The 23788-nt window shown below is 33.3% G+C and overlaps 1 protein-coding gene across 1 annotated transcript in view; it reads right to left on the bottom strand.

Annotated features, from left to right (window-relative positions):
* Positions 1-8210: 8210 nt before the first annotated feature.
* LOC118201166 (lachesin-like) overlaps positions 8211-23788 on the bottom strand; it is a 203843-nt gene continuing 188265 nt past the window's right edge. The window contains exon 10 of the mRNA XM_085806916.1: positions 8211-8929. Coding sequence (XP_085663042.1) covers positions 8844-8929 — 86 coding nt within the window. The 3' untranslated portion in view covers positions 8211-8843. The remainder of the gene's footprint in view (positions 8930-23788) is intronic.

Genomic DNA, 23788 nt, shown 5'->3' with positions numbered 1-23788 from the left:
TTGAAGTTTGGGTGAAATTTTTTTCACATATTTGAACTTGCCTTGATTTCGTAAGCACTTTGAAAGCCTTGAGTGTTTAAATGAGGTTTAGCTTTTTATAAGCTGGGATTTTGGGAAACCACCACCAATATATCACATATTCGGACGAGAGGGCGAGATTTCAAGTATTTGTATAGAGATTAAATCAGATTAATACTTTTAAGATAGCATTCTTGCGAGTTTCTACTTAGAAATTCAGATTTTTAAAGAAATGTAAATGTAAAATTCAAAAACCAAACCCCGCTAGTAAGCAAAAATATGCTTCTCTGTAATTTTGTTAAAACATTCGATACGAACTTCTTCGTCTTCAAGTCTCTGAAGTGTTTCTAAATATGAAAAGGAAATGCAATCACAGCTAACCAAAAAAAAAAAAAAAAAAAAAAAAAAAAAAAAAAAAAAAATTAGGAAAAGCTTAAAACGGTAATTGTAAGAACAATTTAGATGGAAAAGAATTCGAAAAAAGATGAATTATGGATTAACACTTTCGGTAAAAGATCTCTTCGCTGCTTCAGTGAAATCTAATTTTTTTTTGGAATGAAATAGAAAATAACTTAAACATGAGGAATTCTTTTAAGCGTTCTGTAAATACAGAGCGAAGAGTACTTCTACATTATGCACTAAATTGTGCAGAGATGGATAATGTAAGTGCGGAAAGTTTTTATTTCTTTTATGTTTTTATGTTAAATTTTAAGAACTTGTTTACAATATATTCGTCGTAAAATTCATGCATGCTTTGAGATATCTATATGTACTTTAGTGCACGATACTTATACTGAAATGTAATGATTAATAATGTCAGTATTATATGAAATTTGGACATAATATATTTCGTATTTTAGCTGAAATTTATTATCTAATACTTTGAAAAAAAAAAAGGCTAATTATAATTATCCAAAACAAAAATTATTAAGAATAAAATAAATATAATGATTTCAAACTGATATTCCCCATTAAAATAACAGAAGATTCTTAAGTGAAAAAATTCTGTGATTAAATTCAAATTGTTGATTCGATTAAATAAATAAAACCAGTATAAATATTTTCCGTAAATTGAGTTTTCAAAATAATGGTTTTAGACCTATTTCTTCTTTGACACGAAGCTTTTTCGCACGAATTTGGACTAAATATTTCCTTCTCGTTTTACGTATGATATTTTGATTTGATTTCTAATTGTTGATTCGAATAAACAAATAAAATCAGTGTGAATATTTTCCGCTAATTCAGTTTTCAAAATAATGGTTATAAAATTATATCTGTTTTTACACGAAGCATTTCTGCACCAATTCGGAATTAATATTTCATTTCATTTTACGCACGATATTTTGGTTTAACACGAGCGGAAAAAGCCAATTCCTAATCATTGTTCTGCCTATCTTCTAGGAAAAATAATTTTGATTTAATGCGTGTCGAAAGGCAGTTTCCCTATACTATATAAAAATCACAGGTCCTAATCATCCTTAATACAGTAGAATTTTCCAGCGTCATTACTATGGCACCCACAGTTCACGGAGGAGTATTCGAAGATTTATCGTTTTAATATATTAACGAATTGTTAGTTGGATATTGATGAATAGTTTAGTCTAAGCGAAAACGAAACATTAGTTGTTGTTCTTGAGACACCTATTCCACAGAATATACTGATAATGAAGAATATGATTCAGTTCTAATGCAAATTTAATAAATGTTTTCGTGTATTCTTACGCGTAACTCTGTAAAAACAGAATTAGGTGTAAATAACACAAAAAATGTGTGTAACTTTTAGAATAAATTAGTATCACTTTCTGTATCTCGAAACTCCCTAATGTCATAAACAAACGAGCGCCATTCTTGGTCAGAAAAGTTCCAGGATAATTTTGTTTTATTTCTAAGTTTGCAGTACTAAAAAGAAACAAATGTTGCTTTTATGTTACCTGGTATGAGTTCTTACTCAGCATGACCTTAGTCAGGTTTCCAAGCAAAATTACCCGGTGACAGGGCTGTGCTTAGCAACATACTGTTCGAATTGTTGTCGCATTAGTTAAGCTGACACAAAGGATGCTTATTGTGAGCACAGAGTGAACATTAAGCTCTGCGTTAAGCTCGAGGAAACCCCTAGTGAAACGTGGAACACGATTAAGAAAACATATGCAGGCAAGACAATTTCAAGAAGTCGTGTTTTCGAGTGGCACACAAAGTTTCGTGAAAGCAGCGATTCAGTGCAAACGATCCCGGAGCTGGTCGCCCGTCTGTAACACATACCGATGCCAACGTGAAGCTTTTAAAGCAGTTATTGCAAGAAGATCGTCGTGTGACTGTGCGCGTGATATTAGAAGAACTGAGTTTGAATCGTGATGCGTGTCATAAGATTTTACGCGAAGATTTAACGAAAACTTAATGCCAAAATGGTTCTTCACTCACTAACAGATGAACAGAAAGAGGAAAGACGAAGAATTTCTGCTGAAGTATTTGACGTGATCCCACATTTGTGCCAAAGATTGTGATTTTTTATCTTTGTTTCCATGAGTGAAAAGGTAACTGAAAGGAAAGCCTCATCAAAGATTATTGTAGACATCCAACAGGTTGTGGCAAACGAACTTGACAGCATCGCAGTTGAAGATGTCCCTGTTTGCTTCCAAGACCTCCAGAAACGTTTGAAGTTGACCGTGAAAGACCGAAATTGGAGAATGTCGACTTTCACCGGAGAATGTCAACATTCACCAAATACGTCGGTGAGAGATCGAATATTGCATTACATTCTTATGCATTTGGACCCTCACGGTTGGCATATTTCACAAGTGCACATCCGTGTAGCCACCGAGGAAGTGCCCTCTAGAATGGACCAATGATCCAGTAATATTTCTGTCATGTCACATGACCTTTTGCGTGCTTTAAGCAAGATGGTTGAAAATATTCTGCCACCCGATGTTCTGTACAAAATACTAATTAAAGCATCAATTGTTTCTGAAACTTTTCATTGCAAAGTTAGATCAAATATAGGAAATTACGAAGATTTCAGTACCTGGTTGAAATAAATACAAACACAAGTTGGATACTTCGCAAAAATATCGATGGGGAAATATTACTTAATAAGTGGTAAATAAGATGAAGAAATAAATATGTGATAAACATCTGAACCCAAATGCAATCTTTACATAAAACTATGCGTATGAGAAAAATATTGTAAATAGAAGTCAGCACTTTTAATTGTAGTCTATATGAAAAAGATGTTCTATAATAATAACCAATGCAGAATTTTATTCAAAGTGAACTCTACTAATTTGCATTCGTATATATTTAGTGTGTTAAATTTCACATTTAATAACTGCTCACTTCTAAATGAAAGAAACACAGGAAATTCTCATCAAACAGAGTGAATTTATCTTATTCACAAAGAGTATATTCAAGTTATTCACATATAATTTTTAATGTTAACAATGGATATAATCAGATTATATGTGTTCTGAATCTTACATTTAAAAAATAAAAAAAATGCAAGCACTGAAATAAGACAACACTAGAATCATTGTAAGACTTTCAGCCATTCTCAGCTCAATTAAAAAATATACACTTGAATTCTCTTAATCCACATAATATGCTGTGAACAACAATCCAAATATTAATGCGTGATAAAAATCGCGAAAGTGAAATGTAGCGATTAATCAAACTCAGAAAACGAAAGCAGTACGAGATTTTCTACTATTACGCCATATATTTATAACTGCGAAACAAATGAAAATTAAAACGTAAACAACATACGCTCACATGCACGAAGATGTAACGTCACAAGAGCAATAGCAGCTCATTGGTCCTTTTTCGAAACCCCTCCCTCAGTGGCTACGCTGATGTGCACTTGTGAAATATGCTCACGGGTGTATGTCTACAATCACAGATATGCTCTGGTATAAGTCGAAAAGAGAGGAGTATATGTATACATACTTGTCATTGCTAAAGGAAGTGTTCCACAAATAAATGCAGTTGTAAAAGCAAGGGCCTCTTGTGCAATTCAAAGTGTCATAATAGTTTAAGTTAATAAATAAGATTTGTATCACATAATTTAGTAAATTTTTAACTTCTATTATTTTCCTTTCTCATTTTGAATGTACTGTGTATTTTAAGTTCTTATTTTAAGTCTCAAGTGCATTTTTTCGCGACTGAATTACGGAGAAGAAAATATAATATTCTTATATGTTCAACATTCACCATTAGTACATGGCGAATGTCGACGTTTACGGGTGTGAGTCAGAAATAAGAGTATTTGGAAAATATTTCGGACATACACCAAGCGACTATGTGAATGTTGACATTCACCGGTGAAAGTCGACATTCTCCAGATTTCGGTGTTTCACCGTAACGTATAGACAGCCATGGAACAACGTTTGATAGCAGCTAGGATCATTACCTGGTAAATGAAATTCTCTATTTTGTACGATCTTTGTTCTGGAACGTTTCTGACAAAGGATGTATATTGGCGAGAGAGGTTTCTGCTTGGTTCATATACAGAAATCTTAAAAAGATTTTGTACTTGCATTATACTAGTGCTTCATTCTTTTCAGAATGTTAACGATCTTTTATGGAATATACTCCTGATAGCATTGCCTAATAGCTGAGCCTGAAGCTATTTAAAATTTATAAATGACCCTCTTGTAAGTTTATCATTTCAGCACTTCAGTTTAAATGTTTGTGAAGAGTGTTAACTTCTGATTTGCATTCTATTTGTCTTCTGTTTGAGTTAAGCAAATTGTCTACCTTGTTCAACGAAGATGAAATACTTATTCTAACTTATGATTCTTTAATAAAACTTGGTAAATAGAGCATAGTGTACTAAAACGCCTTAACTGTGTTAAATACCTGATTTATCAGTAACATTGAAATATTTCAACAAGTACGATTTAAAATTTAATCTAATAATAAATAGTTCATTGTAAACAGACTAATAATTGTAAATAAAATTTAGACACGCAGCACATAACATATACTTAAACGATTAGAAACATGTCTCCATGTCTTAGGAAAGTTGATATTTCATTTGGAGGAAAAGAAATAATTTTTGCTTTATTATTTGTTTTTCCTGGAGGAAAAAAATTCCATTTATCCGTACTCTGTTTAGATGCCACTACAAAGTACAGTTTATCTTTTTAGTGTGTTGTATAAAATGATAGTTTTATGCGAAAACTAAGTGCTTCATAATGGAATAAGGTATTTACAAAAATTGTGTGTTCTATAAATTCGCTTAATGCAGTTTTATAAAAGATTATACTCAGCAGCGCGTATGAATGATCACTGAAGAATTTGTTTAAAGTTTGTTATTGATGCTTCCAACTTTTCATTTTTTAAAATTGCGTGTAGATAAGTATATAACTGAAAGCGAATTGAGTTGCCGGAAACGTAAAAAATTCCTTTTATAATTTACCTTTCTAAATGAGTCAAAAACGAAAGCTATTCATCCTCAACTAATTGATTTGCATGGCATTTTCGAAACCGAGAAAGACAAAATGCTTTCCAGTTTTCAAAAATACATTTAATGGATGAAATATGAATAGAAGATAAGTTATTAATTTTCATATACCAGTCTTTTTGTTCGACATAAAGCTAAGTCCATTTAAGTAATGAAAACGTAAGTACTTTAATGCATATTTTCGAATAAAAGAAACCAGTGTAATGCAGAAACATTTTTCTGCTTTGCTGATATGAATACACCTCTTTGCGTTTGAAAGTAGAAGTATTTCATTAGAAAAATAATTCTTATAACTAATTAAAACTAATTGATTCTGAAGTATGATATATCGTATTTTAGCAAAACTTTTACTTTCTAGTAAGCATAATATTATCACTTTAGAATACATTTTAAAGTTTATTCAATTCAATATGTCTAAGCATAAAACGAAAATTAGATCTAACATATAGTTAGAGGTTAGAGGGTGTTCACACAATTTTGTAACGAATTTGATTTTCTCATTAAATTTAAATATTTGTTTTAAAATATAAACTTGACTGGCTTCAAATTGGAATAAGGTTCAATTATCGTCTGCGACATTAAAAATATTCGTTTTTTTAAAATGTCGCTGAAAAATAAACAATGTATCGAAGGCTGTTCTTTTGCTCTGTCCGGGCAGAAATACTTATATTCGATTATTAAAAAAAAAGATGCGAAAAGCATGGTTTTAATATTTATACACGTAAACTAAGCGGCATCATTAATATGGAAGGAAAGAAACGTCAAAGTTTACATCTGCGTGGAAAAAGGCAAAAAATGCATACACAGCAAAGGCACGTGCAGCTCTTATTATATCTAAAGTCGCATCTCATGTTTTAAAGAAAACTCCAGCCCTCAAAAGAGCTATTGCAAAATCCTTCAATATCTCTGCAGGAACAGTGAACAAAATTCTAAAATATGATTTAAAGCTAATCAAAGTTCATGTTGTTCATCACCTAACGCCAAAACATGTTTCTCGGCGTAAGACTATCTGCAGATTGCTGTGAAAATTATTTGGCAGGTGAAAATTGGAAATATAGAGTTACAAATAATGAAGCTTGGACATATTTGTCCGATTGCAATAGAAAAATATCGATTTATTATCGAAAATGATAAAGACTTAATATGTTCGTTCAGGAAAAAAAAACAAAGAAAGTTTCTGTAAAGGTTTTATGGTTATTACTGGATTCTCTTATAACGGAAAACTTAAAATAAGGAAAGTAAAAAAAGTCAAAATTAATTCGGATTTCTATCAGATATAGTATGTTTTAACACCTATTTTTAAAGAAGAAATTCCATCTTTTTATCTAAACAATCTTCACTATGTTAAGTTCCATCAGGATAAGTCTCCAAGCCATACCTCTAAATCTACTACTCTATTTTTTGAAAAAATGAGAAATGAAACTGGAATTGGAGCTATTCCTTTTAATCCGAGTATCCAATCAGAGTCCTTTGATGTGTCTCCTATGGATTACTATGCATTTGGACTTTTAAAACAAGCTCTTTATAAGCGGCATCCCAAAACATTGGATGAAATCTGGAAGATAGTGAAGGAGGAGTGGAATAAAATCAACTTTGATGTTATAAAGAAAATGTGTTTTATCTTAGAAATAAAGCTGTGATACGATAGTTCAACAAAAGTGCTATTAGATGGAAAGTATTAGAAAAAAAATCTGAAATGTTTCAGATTTTAAATTACGTCCAAAAGGGGCGTTTTTTTTAACGTTTTGTGTGTTAACTTTTATTTATTAAATATCATGTTCTTTGCACTTTAAAATTTAGTTCAATAGCAATGTCGCAAAATAATTTTAAAACGAGCCTATCTGTAGAATTTCCGATACACAGTTCGACGCGCTGGAGACAAAAAAGTTTTTTTCTCCGTAAAGTGTTGCCATTGCTCGCTTTTAAATCGTTGAGTTTGTTACTCAAAAATTCGTTAAAGTTTTACAAAAATATGAAATCGATAATGAAACAAATTCCAAATTTCAAATTTGAGATTTCAGATGCAGTAGGATTACGTCATTCAAAATTGGATGGCTCTAGATACCGTTGTTTTATCACAATGCGAGAAATAGACATACATTTATGCAGATTTTTCATTATTCAATTTCTTCAAATATAATGCAGGACTCTAACATTTTGTGGCAACAGTTTGAAAAGTGAACCGACATTTATAGGAATCCGACGCAAAATGTTAAAACGAAAGTAATAGTTCGTTACAAAAATGTGTGAACACTCTCTTTACGCATAGCTGATAAAACAAGGTTACGAAGTTTTAAGTTTTTACTTTAACACAGATGTACTCAAGAATAATTTTAAACTTACGATTAGTTAATGACGGAGGCTTAGCAAAAAATGTACTTTTAAAACATTCATTGCATTGCATCGTGTATTAAATCTGTGGGATATCATTTCTTTCGAATGTTGCATGTTTGCTTTTTGAAATTTTTAAAAGTAATATTGAATTTAAATAGCTTTGTTAACTGCTACTACGTAAATATTGACTCTGCGACCTATCGAAACTCAAGCGAAGCTCGTGAAATGAAAGATAAGAGTTGACTCAATATTTAAAATTAAATATTTGAGCATGTCTCATTGTTATATTGAATAAATTAATAAATATGTAATTAAAATATATAATGTATTACAAATATAATATAAAATAAATATACAAGATACAATAAAATGAAGACTAGTAAATAATAATTACTATTTTTTTAATGTTTGGTTAATAAATAGTTATGAACTTATTCAGATGTGATTTAAAACATAACCTTGAACAACAAAATCACAAAAGTAAAGGAATGTTTTGACACTAGTATTAATGCTAGTATTATTTCAGTCAAATTGTTAAGATGTTTCATATTACTGAAATAACTCAAACCTGGAAATGACACTAAGCATTTCCTACTTTTAAAGATGAATATCCTTTTCAAAAATAAATAAATAAATAATTAAATAAATAATTAAATAATGTGAAAACTTCTTTCAGTTTCTTTTGATAGACTAGATTCTGCAATGATTTCAGCAATACCTCTGAATATGAATATCAAATCTGACCGCTTCCGAATAAACCGTTCACATAAATTTTCCACATACGATAGAATAATCAACCATTAATGTTAAGTTCAGACCTGTAGCACTTGCCACTTGCTTTAAATACATTATTTTGGCACGTTGTTACACTGAGACAGATTCAATTTAATACTGCGCGATCCAAGCAAATGTTCAAAAATCCTTCTCTTAGTTATTGGTGCCATTTTGAAGTTTGTGGCACACATGAAACACGTTCTTTTCTGTCCAATATTTATGATGAGTGGGTTCTTCTTCAAGACCCTCATTTAAGGTTGTACTACAGGTAGATGAGAAAGACAGGAACAAAGATCGTAATCATCGACACCAGAGTCTCTGCACCATTCACGATGTCTTGTCCATCACCTGAAACAAAAATTACAGTATAAACACATGCATACATTTAGACATAAATACAGCATCTGAGAATCTCTACATAGTGTTACGAATTTGGTATTTAAAAAGCTAATGTTAGTTCAATTATAAATTAAATGGTTTTATTTCTCGCGCAGTGCAGCGCGTGACGAATATTAAAAGAAAGCTAAGCCGGAAAAATTAAAAATACAAGAGCGCGTGCGTTAAATAAATAAATGTCTCTTTTTGATTTCGAGAAAGTACTGGAAAATTCTAGCGCATGATTTTAAAATCTTATAAAAGGAGGAAAACATCTCAGTTTGTAGCAGTTGTTTAGTTTGTTGTTGTTTAGAAAACTACTGTTGTTGATTGTAGCGAATTCGCGGATTAGCGTTCTTTAGCTGTTTTGAATTACGTTCTATTGGACATTTGAGTAGTTAAAAGATAACTACTGTGAGATATTGTAATACTGCATGATAATTTGAGAAAATTTAAGCATTTTTGTTGTGATAATAATAAATTTTTGTTCATTTTTCATCGGACTTGTGCATTCATTTCATAACGAACCCGTACGCACGCAACAATTTTTGGTGTCAGGAGTGGGGTTTGAATGCCAATAACAAGAGCGATGGAAGAACAATTCAGGCAAATGATGACTGCATTTGCTGCTTTCCAAGAAAAGATGGAAGGAGCCGTCAACTCCGTTAAGGAAGATATAAAAGCTGTACAAGAGAAAATGGATGCTGGTCAAATATCCGTTAAGGAAGAAATGAAATTGGGCCAGGAATGCGTTAAGCAAGAGATGAAATCCCTTAAAGACGAGATGAAAGCAGGTCAGGACGAAATGAAAAGAGAAATTACCTGCGTAATAGAAAATAAATTTGAGGCTATGGAAGGCAGAATAGACGCGGTTGAAACTAAAGTTGGACAAATAGAAGAAAGAGTTTCTTCGGTAAAAGAACAAGTAGAAGAAAGAATTTCTTCTGTAAAAGAACATATAGAAGAGAGAGTTTCTGCCGTCGAACAACAAATTGATGATAGGGTTTCTGCTGCCGTCACCAAAGAAGTTGACAGCCTAAAGAAGTGCATAGCGACGGTAGGAAACAATTCTGAAGGTTTTAAATTTTTATCGATGCCTGCTCGTTCCGTTCTAAAACTATCTACATATGATGGGAAGACCTCCTGGCAGGTGTATAGGACACAATTTTCTATCGTTGCGGATGCGAATGGATGGGATTCCCAAGCTAAGGCCTGTCATCTCGCCGCTTCTCTGAGAGCAGACGCAGCGGATATCCTGCAGACGCTTCCCGAAAATCAAAGGCTAGATTTCGAAGCTCTATCCGGCGCTTTGGAGCTGCGCTTCGGCGAGAAATGTTTAAAAGACTACAGCAGGCTCCAATTAAAATCTCGTCAACAGAAGCCTACCGAAACACTTCAGGAGCTCGCCGCGGATGTTGAAAGGCTGTCCCATCTCGCCTTTTCGGAATGCCCGACAGAAACAAGGGAAATCCTGTCCTTACAATACTTTATCGACGGCATCCGAGATGCTGAAATACAGAAAGCTCTTCGAATGGCAGATGTAAAGGACATAAAAAGCGCTCTGTTGGACGCCATGAAGTTCGAGGCAGCCCAGCAAGCAACTAGTAGAGATCGCTACCCAGTTAGAGCTGTGCGAGTCCATGAGCCAGTGGATCAACTGATGGCTCGTTTAGATGATTTAGCCAGACAAGTCGAAGATTTGATACGGAGTAGGAGCGAGAAGAAAGTGGCTCTAAGGTGTTGGAGATGTGGTAGTGAAGGTCACCTAAGACGGAATTGCAGAACACCCCAGGGTACGGAATATAAAGCAGATGATTTTACCAGACACGTCAGTGGCTTGAGACGGAACAGAAGTGAAAAGAAACTAATTCTAAAATGCTGGAACTGCGGAGGTGAAGGCCACATACAAAGAAACTGCAGAACACCCCGAGGAACGGAAAATAAGACCATTTCCCAGCAACAACGCAGTAAACAAATTAGTGACCATATCGAGGAACGGAGGTTGCCAGATAGTGAAAAACCTTGTTTTAAAGCTCTTAAAATTTATACAGTGAGTGGCAACAATAACGGACTGTCTATCAATGGGAATATCGATGGAGTTCCTTGCAGTATGATCATTGACACAGGAGCTAATGTTACCATCATTAGGAAAGATTTAGCTGAACAGTTTAAAGATAAACTTATTTGGACGCCATCCTGTGTTACCCTTCAGACTGCGTCTGGTGACAAGATCGACATAACTGGGAAGTTAAACGTAAACATCACGTTTGGAAGTGCCGCCTACCATCACACAGCATATGTGGCGGATATTACAGATCCATGCATACTCGGATTGGACTTTTTAAGGAAATACAATTTTTCCTTAGACTTGAAAAACAACAAACTGCTTTCAGGATCTGAAGACATGACTATCCATCCTAAGAAGGGATCGTCACCTGGAAATGCCGACGCTTTGTCCGAAAGAACCAGCTCGAGAAACAGCCGAAATCATGCTAGGGTCGAAAAGAAACACCAGACTACCAGCTATTCTCCATCTCAGATGCTCTTCGGTCGAGACCTTCGTCTGCCTTGTGACCGCCTGTTTCATCGCCGTACGGATGCGCCTTCATCGCCTGAGGAACACATCCAAGATGCCCAGGCCCGATTTGAGGGGATGCACCGTTCTGCACGAAAGCGAGTCAACTTGGCGACGGAGAAAATGAAGACCAGATGCGACACAAGAGCTACTAGACATAGATCCAACAAAGGAGACAAGGTGTGGTTGTGGAACCTGATTCAACGAAAAGGACTGAGTCCTAAATTACAGTCACCTTCGGATGGTCCATATACGGTGCTGAACAGGAATGACGTCGTGGTTCGGATCCGTGAGTCTTCGAACTCTTACGACAGGTTAGCTTATTACTATGGCCATAGTACGTAATGTAAATAATTGTAAATAGTATCAGACCATGGTCCTTTTTGTTTATAAATGTGTATTTGATTTGTATTTAGTATTTGATTTGTATTTAGTATTTGTTTTGTATTTAGTATTTGATAGCATTTGATTTGTTTAAGTTAGTTATTGCATTTATTGTTTATATTGTTTGATATTGTAATGTAATGTTTATGCCTCAGTTGCATTTATGCCACAGTTGTAAGTTTAGCTTCCTGTCCAGGGATTATACTGCCCGGGACGTGCAGTCCTTGGGAAGGGGGCAGTGTTACGAATTTGGTATTTAAAAAGCTAATGTTAGTTCAATTATAAATTAAATGGTTTTATTTCTCGCGCAGTGCAGCGCGTGACGAATATTAAAAGAAAGCTAAGCCGGAAAAATTAAAAATACAAGAGCGCGTGCGTTAAATAAATAAATGTCTCTTTTTGATTTCGAGAAAGTACTGGAAAATTCTAGCGCGTGATTTTAAAATCTTATAAAAGGAGGAAAACATCCCAGTTTGTAGCAGTTGTTTAGTTTGTTGTTGTTTAGAAAACTACTGTTGTTGATTGTAGCGAATTCGCGGATTAGCGTTCTTTAGCTGTTTTGAATTACGTTCTATTGTACATTTGAGTAGTTAAAAGATAACTACTGTGAGATATTGTAATACTGCATGATAATTTGAGAAAATTTAAGCATTTTTGTTGTGATAATAATAAATTTTTGTTCATTTTTCATCGGACTTGTGCATTCATTTCATAACGAACCCGTACGCACGCAACAATATAATAAAAGAAAGAGACTGTGTGTCTGTCTTCCGCTGCGCGTAAGCTAATAGATCCACGGCTACGAAATGTGGTACACAGGTGCATCTAGACAAGAGCCAGTGCACCTCGAAGCGATATTTTCGAAATTCGAAATCGAATTTTTTTAATTTTATGTTTTGTGACGAAATCGCGTCATTTTGAGACATAATGGGCTATAGGAAAGCGAGATTTTACTCTACGCACTCCATTTTCACATCGTCATGAAATGTAGGCACTTAGTTATTTTACTAAGTTAAAATAAATTTTGTGTTTCAATAAATCGATTCAATACGAATTTATTTAACAAAGGGAGCTTAACACCTTTTCAGCGGGGTTTTTCCTAAAAAAGTTTATTTTTAAAAATGTACAGTTTATTTTTCTTTGATTTTTTGGACACGTTAAACTTTCATCCTTGCGACTGCTTTTACAAAAAGAATTTTGGAAAAAGGCTAATATTTTGTATTTTTAAAAATGTTTTTAAATGAAGCTTCCGAGTACACTTCTCACATCTTTAAAAATGTGATTTTGGCAACAATTTTCCTGTCTTATTGTTGTTGATAGATTTTTGATGAAATCGCATCATTTTGAATAGTTTCATTCTTTTCGAAATATTGGTTTGTCATTTCACTGTTTTTAAGATATTGAAAAGTTTTGAGTGATTTTTTTAGGAAACAAAATTCTTAACCTCCTTTATACCATTTGAGTTCTTAAGATTTTGCAAAGGGAAGTTGGTTAATTTACTTATTAGGATAATTATTATTTGTATTAAGGGACATTGCTTATGTCATTGTAATTTTGTTATACGTAATAACTTTTTTTATGAAGTTGCTCTGCAGAATAAAATTCTACGCAGTTTTTAAATTTAACGTTTGGTGTTCCTTTCAGCCATTTTTCCGGTACATTTAAAAGTCAGACGAAGACTGGCAGCGATGCTGCTAGTATTTAAGATAAAATAGTATTACTTCGGTTCTCATGATAAATCGCCAAATTTCATGAACCATAAGAAGTCATAATTGAATTTTTAGTCCAAAGGGGCTTTATCCCTGATGGACTATTGTTTTCGATTTGCGATTTTGCGTCGAATCACTCTGAATGTCCGTTTCACTTTTCAGACTGTTGCCACGCAATATTATCGCCCTCTATTATATTTGAAGTAATTAAATAATGAAGAATCTGCATAAATGTATGTATGTTTCTCGCATTGTAGTAAAACAATAGTACCTAGAGCCATCAAAATTTGAAAGACGTAATCCTACTGCGAATGTAGGCATATAGAAGCCGAAATTTGAAATTTGGAATTTGTTTTATGATAGGTTTCATATTTTGTAAAACTTTAACGAAGTTTTGATTAACACACTCAAGGATTTCAAAGCCAGCAGTGGCAACGCTGTATAGAAAAAAAACATTTTTAACTTTAGCGCGCGAGACTGTGTATTGGAAATTCTAAAGATAGGCTCATTTTAAAATTGTTTTGCGATATTTCTGTTGAACTGAAATTTATGGTTTATGTGCGAAGGATGTGATATTTAATAAATTAAGGTAACACACAAAATGCTAAAAAAACGCCCCTTTGGACATAATTTAAAATCTGGAATTTTTCAGATCTTTTTTATTTCTTTTGAGCAGTGTACTGCTTAATTTTCAGGGCCCTCGCGAAATTACCGCCAATTTACACAAGCCATGAGAAATCATATTTGAGTTTTTTCAGTTTATTTAAAAATTCAGAAATAAAAGAGTACTTTCACTTTGGACTTTTATTTGCCAAATTTGATGAATAGCGTAATATCGTAGTAATCGTTTTTCAATTGAAAAACTAAAAAAGATGTTGAAAATTTTTAATTTATCGAGGAGTAAGAAAGATGCCGTACCGTTCTTCGAGAAAAAAATGTTATATATTACCTTGCAGTAGAATATATGTAAATGGCCCCGAAATGAAATTATATATGAACATATAATTTCATTTCGAAGAATGAAGAATAGTTGTAAACATAACAACAACAAAACAAAAAAAAGTTTGATGCGTTCCGACAAACTGGTTTAGTGTTATTTGAATACCATTCCTGACAGCGTCGCATTTCATCCACTGCTGATCAGAGATTGGGTTTAGTTGATGATAAAGCGCAACAGAGCTATTTGCCTAAGAGGAGAGATGCTTTCGTGGAGAACTTTCTAAGGAAAACTGGCTCGTATACATTCATACCTGTTTTTGTGCAGTGGATAGGGACCGCATAAAAAACGCATAAAGAAATCGCACAAAACTTTAGGAGTACCCGTAAAAAATAGAATCGTTTAAAGTTGTCTTTTTTCCAGTTACCATGTAGTCGGTGATCAGATTTTGCTACAACTGTTGTTTCAGTAGACGCTTAATAGCCAGACATACGACTCTGAAGCTCCTTTTTTTAACAGATTATATATTTTATAATTTTTGTATTGATAACTTCGTCAATTATATTCCAATTTGATTGAAAATTTCATACACTTCACAAAAGAAAATCGCATAAAGAAATACCGCACAAAATCAAGTTTGAGTGTTAAGTATGTGCCAACTTAAAATCATTGTTTTGGTGAATATTTTCGAACTTCTGTTTTATTTATTTATTTCATAGGCCACATATTTAGGTTTCCAAAAATACTTTATTTCTGTTTTTAAGATAACTAGATGCAAAATTATAGTATAAATAATAAACCGGAAGTGAAGTTTAGGATGACGAAAGTTGGTCTTTAAAGGAGGGACTTAAAAATGTAAACAATTTTAAACAGCTATTTTCTAATTATTATACAATATAAAAGTCATAAAAGCGCAGATATTTAACATAGTTAACGATTATATTCGCAGCTAAAGTTCTTTCTTTTTTAATTCCTTGTGTGAAGCAAAGGAAGTATTGCAATCGCGAAAACTTTTGGGTATCATATTTCAAAGAAAATATACATTTTGACACTCTCGAATGCGTTTAAATTTTTTTTTTTTTTTTTTTGCTTCACGAGGGATTGTAAAAGTAATTGAAAATGGGTTTACAAAAGACGTCTGTACATACTTCGCATAACTCAAAACGGAGTCGCCGTAGAACTTTGAAAATTTGTATATGGGACTAGTATAACATCTAATTGTGCACCCCTCCTTATATATATATATATATATATATATATATATTTTCCCACTTTGTTACTGAGCTCTGTGAGCTCCGTTTTCTTTATTCTTATATGTTGGTAAATTGTGCCTTTTTTGCTTTAAAAGTGACGAATTATGTTCCGGTAAAGGGTTTTATGCTTTTAGTTAATCTGCATGCAATAGTTGTAGAATTATCAAAAATTTAAAATTTGTTTAAGTGGAACTATGCCTAATGGAACCGCTATTTATTTACATTTGAAACTGTTAGTAGAATAGTGAATTAAGTCAGTTGGTGCAAGAATTTCAGTGTCTTTCTGCACAGTGGAACCAAAAGTCAACTTTCAGTTTTGTTCACCGGAAATTTTGTCTCCCTATCCTTTGCTAGAATTGCTTGTTTTAGAGTAGAAACTCTAATTTGAATTATAAAAAATGTTTATTTAGCTGTTTTTAACTGTTTTTGGTGCTTTGTTTCTGCATTTTACAATTTCTAATGAATATGTTTTGGGTTTTTATGTATTTTTATGCCGCGAAGTGAGAACTAAGTTGATTGACTGAGAAATGTATTTTTCTAATGAGATTCGAGTAAATAAATTAAATGAAGTGCAGCAAAAAAATGTGTATAATTTAACAGGAAGGAAGTTATGTGTTGTCCACATCAGATGTTTTAATAACTAAATAAAATTTAAATTTATATCAAAGTGAAACTGCCCTGCCTCGGCTGATTTGATTTAAGGATTTTAGACTGCAGAGTTAAAAAAAGACAGTTCAGACATAAAAATTTCTTTCTTTTGCTGAAAATTACAGGTTAACTATTTAACTGTTGTCTTACAGTTGATGAAATGCAAATGCCCAAGTGTACTCCTATTAAAAGAAATGCAGTAATATCTAACCAAGTAAAAATGGCTTTGTGTGTCCTTCGCATGCAAGAACACAGAAATTCCCCGTTTGGCATGCAAGTCCTCTTTCGCTAAATCAACATTTCTAACGCAACTTCTTTCCCTCGCGCTATCGTTTAAGCCACTGCTATGCAAGCGATTATGTTATGTCACCGTTAAAATTGATTACATCATTACTAGATGCGCAGTTACCCCATTCACGCTAAGAAATTAACCCAATTAGCCCAAAGAGCTTCCGCTGGCGAAACACTAAATTTAGGGAAAAAATGCGTGTAGCTGTTAAGCGAGTCATGAAGTTATTTAGCATTATAAATGAGAGTGACACGGAAGAATAAGTAATGCTGTTTACTTTTTTTGTTTTTAGTTTGGCCTTTTTAATAAAACAACTTCACTGAAATTCAAATTATCGCAAGAAGCATTTAAAGAATTTAAATAAAGAGCAACTAAATACTTTGTTACAAGTACTACTTCGATTCCAATTTTTTCCCCAAGGGAAGAGATTAAGGGAATTCTTGTAAAATGCTCAACTTAATTAGATAAGATTTTTACTATTAAGGTAACGTAATTAAAGTTAACAAGATAAAGAAAATCTGAAAGTTTTCAGATTTTATATTACGTCCAAAAGGACGTTTTTTTTTTTGGACGTTTAATGCCAAAAGATTTGTCTCACGATTTCTGTTTCTTCGTTTTGCAAAGTTTGAAATAGCTAATAAAATAACTTACAAATTCAAAATTCGGGCTTCCGAGGACCCACGTTCGGGTAGAGGACTACGTTATTCAAAATATGATGGCTCTAGGTACCGTTGTTTCTTCACAATGCGAGAAACATTCATGCAGATTCTTCATTATTTAGTTTCTTTAACTATTGTTGCGTGCTTACTAGTTCGTAATAGATTGAATGCACAAGTCCGATAACAGGGTAATAAAACTTATTCTTATCAAAAGAAATATATTACAACTGGAATTTTCCTTAGAGGTATTCGTACAAGTGTTCACAGTATCACGCAGTTATAATCAGTAGTTATACTTCAAACTACTAAGAACGTTAAACACAACGCAATACACGGCGTATTTAAAGAGCTAATCTAATTTATCTCATTTCTTTATTCATTCATTATTTCATCTAAAGCTAATCTAATTTATCTCATTTCACGCGGAAATGCAACTCACAACAACAATATCAAAGCAGCTAACTAAACAACCAATCTGAGATGATCTTTCTGGATTCTCATAGATGTCAACCGGTCGGGAGATATTTCTAGTAATTTCTGCTTCTCGTGATTTCTGGAAAACAATAAGAGGATGTAATTACGGTTACAACTACCATAGTGGTCAATTACATTCATACAATTTCAAAGCAAATCACCGAGATATCCATTTGCTCAATGTTAAATGCACGTGTTCCTGTATTTTTACTTTTCCGGCAGAGTTTTCTCTTAAAATTCGTCTCGCGGCTGCATTGCTCGGCTAAATACAAAACATTTAATTATGATTCTACTAAAATTAGCTGTTTAAACACAAAATTCATAAAAATGAAAACCTGAAAGTTTTCAGATTTTAAATTGCGTCTAAAGGGGCGCTTTTCTAATATTTTGTGTGTTACCTTTATTTATTAAATATCATGTTCTTCGCAGTTAAATCTTAAAATTCAGTTCAAGAACAATATCGCAAAATAATTTTAAATTGAGTGTATCTTTAGAATTACCGATACATAGTCTCGCGCGCTGAAAATAAAAATGTTTTTTTTTTTTTTTTTTTTTTTTTTTTCTGTACAACGTTGCCATGGCTCTCTTTGAAGTCCTTGAGTTTGTTAATCAAAAATTTGTTATAGGTTTACAAAATATGAAATCGATAATTCAGGCTTGCAAATGCCCATATTGGCAGTAGGATTACGTTATTCGAATTTGTATGGCTCTAGGTACCGTCGTTTTATCACAATTCGAGAAACTTACTAACATTTATGCAGATTCTTCATTATTCAATTAATTCAAATATAATAGAGGACGATAATATTTGGTGGCAACAGTTTGAAAAATGAATCGACGCAAAATGCCGTTTTGAAATGAATAGGCCTTCTGGGCTAACGGCCTTTGGACTAATAATGAATTTCAAACTAAGCAATGGGAGGGAGGTAAACAAAGGTATTTCTACAGATTCATAAATAAAATATATTATGAGAAATAAAAGAAAAATATTCAGTATAAGAGATGGCAAATTTTAAACGAAATGCTTTACGAAACCCAAAACGTTCTTGAGCGGCAGAAGAAATGTTATCCAAAAACATTTGTTTTTTCTAAAATTCTTTATCTAATTTGTTCTTAAAATGTGTAAACACCGTTTGTATTTATTTGAAAAGGGCCAAGATACAAGTATATTTGTATTCCGCAAGTATTTTAGCAATACATCGCAATAATAGTAAATGAATCATGATTTGGGATCAATTATGTTAAATGAGATTACAGACCGTATATTGTTCGAGTGGATTTCTTCAATTATCAAAGATAATTGAGATAAGATCGTAGTTGCGCAGTTAAGACATGTGACGCATATTGTCAGCAATTAATTTGTGTTGATTAATGATCTCACGAACAAATGCTCATTTTTAACTATTTTAAAAGTATGGGAATTCAAATAATGGATCGATTTGTTCATATCCTCGATTTAGTTATAACTGAACCTATTTGGAGCAATTGAAACTGCGAAATTTTAGAATTCCAACATCTTCATAGACTATTAGGAGTTAACAATCGTAAGCAGTAGATTAATTGTTGCATTATGAATACCAGAAACGTGTTCTCTCTTTTAAATATCATGAAGCAGTAAAACCCTTTTAATCATAATGAACAATCATTTTTAATCATCATGAACAATCATCAATTCATCTGGCAGAATAATCAGATCTACCTCATTAAATTTTCGGGTACTTTTCCGTTTCGCCAGCGCAAACGATAAAGTCGCCAATAATGGTACAACTGATGGCAAACGAAATATCTTCGCTGGTAACCTTTTACGCCTCATTTTCGAAACAAGTCGCAACCATTTCTTATCAGATTGATTGTTTCGTTCAATACTGGTATACAATTACATAGAATTTTTACAATTTTTATGCCCTGAGACGATTCGCGGTACAACAAGTCAACTAGAATGCAATCACACCGCTCCCGCGATGGCGAAAATATAGAAAAGGCAAAATCAAGGGTTAAATTCACCTATTCTAACGAGAATGCACTAGCAATGTAAAGCACTGCGGTTTTACATAATTTCTGAGTAAGCAATTCGTACGAATTGGAATAATTTTTGCATTTAAACTTGTATTCCAAATTAAGATTTAATTTCAAATTAATGTAGATAATTACTGAGAGAATTAGATTTTTGAAACGTAGTTTACGTGAGATGAGATCGCTTGGGGTCACGTGATACGAACCGGCGAATCAGGATGTTGAATTAGGGAAGCATAGTAAATTCTTAAATTAATGTCATTTTACAAATTTATTGGAATTTTACAAATTTTAAACCATATTAAAGTGCTTATGCCTTCAAAATAAAAAGTTCTTAGAACTAACATTCCTTAACATTTTTTATGTGTATACTGTATATTGTCGCCAACAAAGTCTGCTTGGCGAGATTTGCGCCGGCGAAACGGAAAAGTACTAATTTTCGTTTTGAATTCTTATACTTTTGGCATGCACAGCTATTTGTCAGATATCAACAAACACTGGGATCCCGGCAGTTGGACGGCAGCGAACCCCATCGGCGGCTCCGGATAATTGCGGACGTGGAGCTGTACTGATTAACCTTTCAGGTAAAGGGACAGTGCCCACGTCCTCCGTCACTTATCACTTATCATGTATCCCCTCGGATTATGAAACTGAAAAGTAATACTGTAGAGACATTAAGTATTCTGGAAGCAGGAGACACGAAAAAGGAGCAATGCCGTTTCCCGGACTCGGACCACGGACCTCTCGGAAACGCGTCGAGCATGCTCACCACTACTCCATGAAGGAATGCTAAGAAGGCTGGAGAAATACCTCATACACTTCTCCTTTTAAAATGCGACTGGGGATGAGAGGAACCAATAGCAAAAGCCTGGTGGTGGAGAATCGCCATCCACCACCCTTTTTTAGTTCGGGCGCCACTGTAGAGACATTAGGTATTTTGGAAGCCATAGACATGAAAAATGAGCAATGCCTTGGCCGGGATTCGAATTACGGACTTCTAGAATACGCGTCCAGCATGCTGACCGCTACACCACATAGGCATGCTAAGAAGGCGAGAGAAATATTTTACAGTACAATTATTCTTAGTTTTCGCTTCAATATGCATATGAAAAGAGCGATTTTTAGAACTCAAAACATTTATAATTTCTGTAAATGTTACACATAAGTGTATACAATATATATATGTGATGTACCAGCTTTTGTCCGGAATAAGTAGATTGGTGAAGAAATATAGATGTAGTCGTAGCTTAAATTATCAGACGATAAGTTTAAAAAACCGGATCCATTTATTATTGGTCAGGAGAAATAGCAGTTACAAAATCATATTTCCGGAGTAAATAAAAAAGAATTACTAATAACTTTTTGTATGAAGTTTACTGCATTGTTACATTAAAGAAAAGACCCTGATATTCCTTTGCGAGTCCTTTTATAGCCTCTGGAAAGGCGGAGCTTCCAAGAAATGACGTCAGCCTCGTCAGCCATTCCAGTTCGCTTTAAATATTTTCAGAACATTCTATAACTGTACGTGTAGAAAAGGCGGGAAAAACAACTGGACTACGGGGCTGTGGATTTAATTCCACGTACTTTCAAATAAGAGACCATTGCCATTAAAAATGAAAAGAAGATACAGTTAGAATTTTAAGTGTATTCTTGACTATGGAATTTTATTATTACAAATATATATATATATATATATATATATGTAAAATAAAAATATGAAAGCAAACTTTTAATTTTAATTGGCTATAACCTCTTTTACTTTTTATTTAATTTGTGAGTTTCCTCTCTCTGTCTTAAGAATAGCGCCATAAGTCTAAACTGCGTCATGCAAATTAATCGTGTGATCTTACGTAACGCTTAATGCAGATGCCTCTTGACCAATCACCAAATTACAAAACAAAACTATAAACTGCAACTTTTGTCTCCCTCACTTCTCTATATGAACTGATGCGTCACTTTTGCTTGTGCTTTTCTCTTGGCGAGACGTTTCGCGGAATTGATCTAATCAATGTCCTGCTATGATTGCTTCTATCACAATAGTATCAAAATTGTTCTGGAAATAGGTACAATTAGAATGTCAAGTGAATGTGTCCACAAATGAAAATTTAAATAAATATAGAATTTAATCTGGCTAGACTGTTTATTTTTTAAAATGGATGGACGCTCTAAGCATCAAGTATTTATGCTGAACAACATTACGCTTCTACATCTCAGTGGTCTTACATCAGTGCTTCTAAAATCGTGCTTTTATTATATATATATATATGTAATAATAAAATTCCATAGTCAAGAATACACTTAAAATTCTAACTGTATGTTCTTTTCATTTTTAATGGCGACGATCTCTTATTTGAAAGTACGTGGAATTAAATCCACAGCCCCGTAGTCAAGTTGTTTTTCCCGCCTTTTCTACACGTACAGTAATAGAATTTTCTGGAAATATTTAAAGCGAACTGGATTGGCTGCCGAGGCTGACGTCATTTCTTGGAAGCTCCGCCTTTCCAGAGGCTATAAAAGGACTCGCAAAGGAGTATCGGGGGCTTTTTCTTTAATGTAACAATGGAGGAAACTTCATACAAAAAGTTATTAGTAATTCTTTTTTATTTATTCCGGATATCTGATTTTGTTACTGCTATTTTCTCCTGAATAATAATAAATGGATCCTGTTTTTTTAAACTTATCGTCTGATAATTTAAGCTACGACTAAAGCTGGTACATCACATATATATATAGTAAATTTTTCTCATTCTAAAAATATACTTTGTTTTGATAGATTTATGTTTTTAACTGTAAAGGTTCCAGCTTTTACTATTACATTCATCTGCTGAATTCGAACTTCAAGAATGAAGGTGTAATTTTTCCACCACAAAACTTATCATATATATAAGGGAAAAAAATGAAAGATTTCAGGTTTTAAGTTACGTCCAAAGGGGCGTTTTTAACGCTTTGTGTGTTACCTTTATTTATTAAATATCACGTTCTTTGCACTTAAACCATAAAATTCAGTTCAATAGCAATGTCGCAAAATAATTTTTAAATGAGCTTATCTTTAGAATTTCCGATACACAGTTCCGCGCGCTGGAGATAAAAAGGCTCCCCCCCGTAGAGTGTTGCCACGGCTCGCTTTGAAATCCTTGAGTTTGTTAATCAAAAATTCGTTAAAGTTTTACAAAATATGAAATCGATAATAAAACAAATTCCAAATTTCAAATTTGTTCTTCCACATGCCCATATTCGTAGGAGGATTACGTCGTTCAAAATTCGATATCTCTAGGTACCGTTGTTTTATCACAATGGGAGAAATATGCATACATTTATTCAGATTTTTCGCTATTTAATTTCATCTAATATAATGCTGGACTCTAACACTGGGTGGCATCAGTTTGAAAAATGAAACGGACATTTATAGTGATTCAACGCAAAATCGCAAAACGAAAACAATACTCCTTCAGAGTATTCTTTGGACTAAAAATGTTTCTTTATTTTTTGAAAAGCTATTGGATTTACGGCTATTTTGTCTACATATGTTTGCTATATATATATTTGGTGCACAGCGTTTTAATTAAAAATTATAATACAAACGTAATAAATCGACTGGAACAGAAAGGTTTTTTGAATATGAAACGCCTTTAGAAAATCTAATTCACCAATGGAAGATGTTTTTTTGAAAAACTTTGGGTGCAGAAAAATGGAAAGTGGGATTTTAGGACCAACAATGCTGGACAACGAAGAACATCTGTCTTTCCCTTTTCCTAACCATCTGTCGCACGTTTTTTAACGCGTTCTTAGTTTAACCATTGTAAATTAAACCAGACTGGCAAGGAATCCTGTAAATATCCCAGAAATTCATACCTGGAATGGGGTCTTTAAGTATGGAACTCGACTCTAATT

This window comes from Stegodyphus dumicola, chromosome 12, assembly GCF_044657685.1.
Source record: "Stegodyphus dumicola isolate Sdum_Otavi_A_Nest chromosome 12, ASM4465768v1".
NCBI classification, from domain to species: domain Eukaryota; kingdom Metazoa; phylum Arthropoda; class Arachnida; order Araneae; family Eresidae; genus Stegodyphus; species Stegodyphus dumicola.
The sequence above is the reverse complement of the archived record's forward strand: the minus strand, read 5'-3'. Positions and strand labels throughout refer to the sequence as shown.